The sequence below is a fragment of the Clarias gariepinus genome, chromosome 21 (genome assembly GCF_024256425.1).
Source record: "Clarias gariepinus isolate MV-2021 ecotype Netherlands chromosome 21, CGAR_prim_01v2, whole genome shotgun sequence".
In the NCBI taxonomy this organism is placed as follows: domain Eukaryota; kingdom Metazoa; phylum Chordata; class Actinopteri; order Siluriformes; family Clariidae; genus Clarias; species Clarias gariepinus.
Window position 1 is genome coordinate 26,314,008 of NC_071120.1, and position 7,488 is coordinate 26,321,495.

The 7,488-nt window shown below is 36.3% G+C and overlaps 1 protein-coding gene across 1 annotated transcript; it reads left to right on the top strand.

The window, feature by feature from the left end:
• The first annotated feature begins 2,650 nt into the window (after nucleotides 1-2,650).
• Nucleotides 2,651-5,522, top strand: si:dkey-1k23.3 (heat shock protein 67B1). The gene is made up of 5 exons (XM_053481484.1): nucleotides 2,651-3,142; nucleotides 3,235-3,298; nucleotides 3,389-3,509; nucleotides 4,229-4,474; nucleotides 4,892-5,522. The coding sequence occupies exons 1-5, from the start codon at nucleotides 2,761-2,763 to the stop codon at nucleotides 5,321-5,323; spliced, it is 1,245 nt and encodes a 414-aa protein (XP_053337459.1). The 5' UTR covers nucleotides 2,651-2,760; the 3' UTR covers nucleotides 5,324-5,522.
• Nucleotides 5,523-7,488: the final 1,966 nt, after the last annotated feature.

Genomic DNA, 7,488 nt, shown 5'->3' on the forward strand with positions numbered 1-7,488 from the left:
CTTCTGTCCAGGGGTTAAAGTGCTCAGTGTGGTTGATAAAACAAGAAACAGCTTATCTAAAACAAATCTGCAACCTGGAAGCGTAATATACATTACGTCACATTAAGTTTTTGATTCTGTACTTTTTTAATAGATTTACATTTTGCCCAAGTTTTTTCTTTGCTGGGCTGAGACTTATCTTTGAAAATGTAATTTTGACCCTAATATTAATTTGCAGTATTAATATAAATTCAAGATTAAAGATTTATCAAATACACCATAAAAATAATCATTGTAATGTATATATGATGTCTATATATATATATATATATATATATATATATATATATATATATATATATATATATATAACAAGTACAATTTGTGCAAGCTAACAAATTTGTGCAATAGTCCTTTAGGTTGTATCTTGTAATATAATGTACACTACTGCAGATTTATAATTACAATATAGAAAATGTACTACTGATTATAAGAAAATGAAAGGTTTGCATTCAGCTCACACCGGGTAAGAAATTCACATTCAAATTTGCAATCTGGTAATAGATGTAGATATTCGATATAAAATACAAAATAGCCTACAATGAAATTTAAAAAGTATATACTGTATAAATATACAGTAGAAAGAGTAAAATACTAAAATAAAAACAAATGTATTTCATTAAAGCAGCACTTTCTGAAATTTAAACCTTAATAAGAATAAGGCTAAGGTCTGGCTTTTTTACAAAGAAGAAGAAAAAGAAGAAGGCTAGACTTTGGCTGATGTTAAAGCTCACATGAAATTTTAATGTTCCAATTTTAATATTTTCCTCTATGTACTATCTATCTACTAAGAAACCATGTTAAACATTTTAACTTACCGTAATAAAGGTCAGTAGCAAAAATTAAATAGCAAATCTTTTAAATGGTATTTGTCTTAGCAGAAACATTCTACTTGTTCCACTTTAACTATATGCTACTTTCTGAAGTCACAAAAATGTTGGTTAATGTTACTTTTACTTTGGGAAGTAAAATAAATACTTATTTAAAAATTAAATATTTCCTTTTTACTAGATTTCCACAAAACATTTCATTTAGCTAATTAACCCAGGTGAATTGGTCATTGTGTTTCTATGCAGTTGAAAAAATACAACAGGTTGTTTATTAAATAAAAAATACACTTAAGTGCATGTGATAAAATTTCTGGTATAAATGTGATTGCTATTTTCAGAAAACTTCAAACACAGTGCAGTGATGAGACTCTTAGCGACAGGAAAACATTTGAATGGTGCAAACGTTTTTAAAAAGGCCGTACAGAAAAAGTCACTTTTTCTATGCATAGTTGCACACCATTATAGTTCTATTTGTACAGTATATTTCTATTTTTAGTTTCTATTTTTAGTTCTTTTTTTAGTTATTTATTTTTAGTTTTATTTTTCCTAGTTAAATTTTTTTTTAATTTTTTTTTAAATTTACATTTTCTATCGTATTTCTTTTATTCATATTTATTACTTATTTAAGCTTTAATTCTCTTTTTAAGGTCACCGGCGGTTGTGTAAGCATTTCACTACATTTCGTACTGTGTATGACTGTGTATGTGACAAATAAAATTTGAATTTGAATTTACATCCGTGAATGACGATCCTGGCCGAGGTGGCTCGGAGGCCACAGCAGTCGTTCCAGTAAACATTCAATGAGAGGAACACCTGATCCTTGAAAAACGATGGGTAACTTGTCACCAACTCGTAAAAGAGACGCAACTGTATACAGAATCACCAACACTATGATATGGTCCTGACCTCACTCCAAGCTATTTTCACTAAGGGAGATCCTGGGAGGCCACCATTTTAGACATGAAGCAAGCAGTCCAATCATGTCTCTGGCATCCTGAGAAAACGTTTTACCTTGATAGTGTCCAAGCACGAGTGAAACGCTGGGATAAGTGCATTAGTGTAGCAGGAGATTATATAGAGAAATAAAGGGAGTTTTTACTTGGAGAATTGTGTTCTGTTATTCTGCATCAATCAAAATCCTGCTTTGACTTGAACACCATGTAATCATTGCCAATTTCATGTGATATAAGAGTCTTGCTGTTATAGAAAAATTAATAAATCATATACAGTATATTTTAAATCCACTTAAGGCTGTGAGCAGAAACACAAAGTTTATCACTCCATGCTGTTGTTTATTATTTTTCTATAACAGCGCAATGCAGTGTGATCAATTCCTTACATATGAATCTATGAAAATAGGTCTGAATTAAAAATAGGGATATAAAAACTCCACCTGTCAAATTCTCTCATGAAAATTACCCTGACACATGCCCGGGGTGATCCCACTGAGGGGCTGAAAACTTCGCTTCTGCTTAGTCATTGTCATAGTCTTCCTGCCAAACCAAATTTCACAGTTAATTAACTAGCATGCGGCTCCTGCTCGCAGTTGGCGTGATCTCTGTAGCATGCTAATGATCACTGCTAAGTGAAAAAGCTCATCTTGGTGTTAGTTGGAGATCACATTGGACGTCATGCCTCATTCCTCAGCTATTTGCTGCTTTCCATTTAACATCTATAAATATCTCTAAATTAGCATCAATAGCAACAGTGTGGCAACAGTTCCTGCCCGCTCTCCGTCACCAACACCATAAATTCTCCTCTCTTAGCATCAGCAGAGCTACTCGCGACGTGCTAAAAGGCTCGGTTGGCGTATATAAGGAGGTGACAGGAAGTCCACAAGCAGCACTCTGCCCCAGATAAGAAGAAGTTCAAGCAAACCCACACTTTCACCATGGAGGACACACCCACCAAAACTACAGTCATGAAGGATGAGACTCAGATGTGCCATGACTCTGTGTCGCACCCACCAGCTTACGGCTGGCAGCCCAGTCTGCTCTACAACCAGCACTTCGGCCTTCCTCCATTCCTAGATTTCAGAGATCTGAGCTGGATGGAGAGCGTTTTTAAAAGGCTACGGTCCTCCTCATGGCCGGGATACACCCAAGCACCTGGGTTTGCCCCACTGCCGAGCGTGAAGATCCACAGAGAGGTGGGCGGAGGCGTTTCTGAGGTGTCGACCCAGTCGAGCAGATGGAACGTGAGTCTGGATGTGAATCATTTTGCACCGTCGGAGATTGCGGTGAGAACGCACGGTGGCTTCCTGGAAATTGAAGGTCAGTGTAAATGCTTTATCAGAATGATCCAGTGAGTTTTTATGAGTGAAGTGAATGATGATGATGATGATGATGATGTTTTCTCATCACAGGAAAACATGACGAGAGACAAGACGAACATGGCTACATCTCCAGATGTTTCATCAGGAGATACAAGTGAGTCTTGCGGCTGCGATTCATAAACTCATCATCACTATAAAGACAGATGTCAGTATTGATTATAAGATGCATCTAACTTTGCACCAGGGTTCCTGCTGGAATCGAAGCGGAGAGTATACGCTCCTTCATAACTGGAGATGGCGTTCTTACCATTGAAGCGGCGTTACCCAGCATTGCACCACCAGCTGATGTTACAATCCCGGTTCAGGCAGGTTCTTTAGTCTTATTGTGGAGTTTAAAACCTCTATGTCGTTCTGTCTAAAAATCTATCAAAAAAGTGTGACATTCTCAGTGTTCAGGTTTCAGGTATTGGTGTTACTGAATTACCTAATTTCAAATGTGGTATTTCATTTCATTTGGAAATCTCCAGTATTGTTCTAAAATTGTAGAAATAAATAAATCACTAAATTATTGAATTAGAAATTGTGTCCAAACTTTTGCCACTATAGTGCACTGTTTAGAGTATAGGAGTCATTGTCACGAAATTAAGTCCCATACTGGCTCATTATCAGATATCTAGTGCACTACCTCGGTTGCAGATTTTTTGCAAAAACAGTATCCTCTAAAACTATTTCAGTGCAAACATCATTTTAATTGTTTAAAATTTCAGAGGCAAAATATACCTTTCTATTCGAAGCCAACAGAATTTGGTAATTAGCAAACCAGACATCTAAATCAGCAGAGCCTTTTATGAATTAATCGCCTTTTCCAATTTTCTGCTTTTTCCAATTACAAGGCACATAACTGGCCAAATTACCAGCGGTGATTAAACAGAGCCGTATTCATCCTGTACAGGGACTGCTGCCATTGTTTACCAACTGTTTTCCTTCAGCGCTTTTGGGATTTTATTAAAATTTTTCAAATGAACATATTTTTCCATTAATCTTCTCCTGTATATATATATAATTTTATTTTTTTTTGCTTCAGGTGGAGATAGAGGCAGTGGATTTAAAAGACGAAAAACAAGATGGCTCCCAGCCTGGAAAGCCTGAGATAGAAGACACAGTCATTCCTCCTCCTGCAGAAACGCCCGAAGGCGACACTGTAGGTGCTGATGAGAGGATTCATCACACAAACGGTCCACCTGATGCTCCGGAAAGTGTGGAAGCAGGAGAGGAAACGATTACCCAGCAAGATGGAGAGAAGAAGGAGGAAGAGAGTGTGGATGTAGTTGTAAGTAACTTGAAAGAGTTTAGATTAGATTAGATTAAATAAAATTTGATTTAACTTTATTGTCATTGTGCAGAGTACATGTACAGAGTCAATGAAATGCAGTTAGCACCTGACCAGAAGTGCATAAGTGGTCTATTTACAAGAAATGATTACAATAATTATTACAAGTATATTTATTATTTGTGTGTTGAAGTAAAGGTGGCCAATGCTAGATTGCTAACCTAGGCACTTAAACTAATACCTTGTAAAATAGATTGGGCATCACTGAACTTTTCATTTCTTTAGATTCGACATGCATGTAAATATAAGTAACATTGAGAAAATGCTATGAACCAAACTTTTAGCAGTTCTGTTTACTTCCTGGAAGCATCCATATTGCAGATCTCTAATTATTATTATTATTATTATTATTATTAGGATTCAGAGGGAGCCAAAGAGGAGGTGCTGGATTCACAACCTAAGGCTGCTGAAGCCCCCGAAGCTCCTGTAGATGCTGAAGCTCAAGAAGCTACCCACACTCCAGAAGATACCCATGCTCCAGAAGATACCCACACTCCAGAAGATACCCATGCTCCAGAAGATACCCATGCTCCAAAAGTTACCCAAGCTCCAGATCATACACACGCTCCAGATGATAGCAAAGCTCCCGAAGATAGCAAAGCTCCTGAAGCTCCAGACACAGTGACAACCGAGATGGAATCAGAGATCCAAGATAAGGAAGAGGACAAAAAGATCCAAGAAGCAGAGGTGGAAGGAGATCTCCCAAGTGCCGAGACTGATGCACAAACTCCCGTCTCAGAGCAAACTCAGGAGGAGATTCCATCCGAGCTGGGCGTCAAGGAAAAATAAGCTGTAAAGCAAACTAAGTGAATCAAGTGGATGAAGACGACTGCTTGGAGAAATCGATGCTCCACTGCTCATCCTTAATTCAGCCGTTTCATCAGTTTAGTGGCCATTAATAAGCGTTATCTGTGAGGCAGTTTGCTGTAACCTGTAACTTTAAAGCACTAATAAAACCAGAGCACTTAAATATGTGATTCTTTTATTCTATTCTCGTGTCAAAACCCCTGATTTAAGACATTGATTCATTTACAGTGGGGCAAAAAAGTATTTAGTCAGCCACCAATTGTGCAAGTTCTCCCACTTAAAAAGATGAGAGAGGCCTGTAATTCTCATCATAGGTATACCTCAACTATGAGAGACATAATAAGAAAATAAAAATGCAGAAAATCACATTGTAGGATTTTTAAAGAATTTATTTGCAAATTATGGTGGAAAATAAGTATTTGGTCAATAACAAAATCTCAATACTTTGTTATATACCCTTTGATGGCAATAACAGAGATCAAACGTTTTCTTTAAGTCTTCACAAGCTTTTCACATACTGTTGCTGGTATTTTGGTCCATTCCTCCATGCAGATCTCCTCTAAAGCACTGATGTTTTGGGCCTGTCGCTGGGCAACATGGACTTTCAACTCCGTCCAAAGATTTGACTGGCTAGGCCACTCCAGAACCTTGAAATGCTTCTTACAAAGCCACTCCTTCATTGCCCGGGCAGTGTGTTTGGGATCTTTGTCAGGCTAAAAGACCCAGCCACGTTTTATCTTCAATGCCTTTGTTACTTTGGTCCCAGCTCACTGCAGGTCATTCACTAGGTCCCCCCGTGTGGTTCTGGGATTTTTGCTCACAGTTCTTGCGATCATTTTGACCCCACGGGGTGGGATCTTTCATGGAGCCCCAGATCGAGGAAGATTATCAGTTGGTCTTGTATGTCTATAATTGCTCCCACAGTTGATTTCTTCACACCGAGCTGCTTACCTATTGCAGATTCGGTCTTCCAGCCTGGTGCAGGTCTACAATTTTGTTTCTGGTGTCCTTTGACAGCTTTTTGGTCTTGGCCATGGTTCAGTGGAATTTGGAGGGTGACTCTTTGAGGTTGTGGACAGGTGTCTATTATACTGATAACAGATGCCATTAATACAGGTAATGAGTGGAGCCTCTTAAAAAAGAAGTTACAAATCTTGCTTGTTTGATATTGACCAAAAACTTATTTTCAACCATAATTTGCTAATAAATTTTTCAAAAATCCTTTTTTTTTCTTCTTATTTTGTCTCTCATAGTTGAGATATACCTATGATGAAAATTACAGGCCTCTCTCATCTTTTTAAAAGGGAGAACTTGCACAATTGGTGGCTGACTAAATACTTTTTTGCCCCACTGTAAACTCATCGTGAGGTAAAGAAAGGAGAAAGTGGAGATAAATTTAAAAAAATAAGGAAAATATTGTATTTATATTTTAATCACAAATAACTTGTATGAGAAAGTTAAATGGATTTTTATTTTGGAATATTAAATAGTGCATATTATTATTTACCTTACCTACAGCTAGAAAGAGTCTTTACATCTTCAAATTAATTTGAATTATACTGTAATAAATAATTTAATTTAGATATAAAGACACTTTCTGGCTAATTTGGTGTTAAAAATATACAAATTAAAATATTTTATTGGTCTATTAAGCACAAATAACTTTAGCTTGTACCGTATGAAAAGTTAAATGGATTCAATTTTACACACAGATCTGGCAAAAATATACTAATTAATCTGTTAATCATGTAATAAATTAATTTTCTATTGTTCTATTTTTGTAGACTTACTTTACATACGAGGTGGAACTTTGGGTCGATAACTTTATTCACACACTCTTCTTCAGCTCCCAAAACATAATGTAAAATAAATAAATAAGTTTATAATAAAAAAGTTTTTACAACAAATCTGCATTTAAACCAATGCTTACAGGAGCTAATTGTTGTTTTTTCCTGTAGTTTAACTCAAAATAATTCAGTAAAAATAATCTGTTCCTCCATGTTTATGTCGATCTTCTACATAAGAAATTTTAATATCAAGCGATCCATGTTCTTGCTTACAAAATGTAAAAATGACTTTTAGTGGTTAAATTTACGTGTATAGTGTTGCTAGGCAACAGTCAGCAATTATAAGCTAGATTGTAACCT

Coding starts and splice junctions, on each gene's coding strand:
- si:dkey-1k23.3 (XM_053481484.1), top strand. CDS start 2,761: ATGGAGGACACACCCACCAAAACTACAGTCATGAAGGATGAGACTCAG. Junction 3,143..3,234: donor TGGCTTCCTGGAAATTGAAG/GTCAGTGTAAAT, acceptor TTCTCATCACAG/GAAAACATGACGAGAGACAA. Junction 3,299..3,388: donor TGTTTCATCAGGAGATACAA/GTGAGTCTTGCG, acceptor ACTTTGCACCAG/GGTTCCTGCTGGAATCGAAG.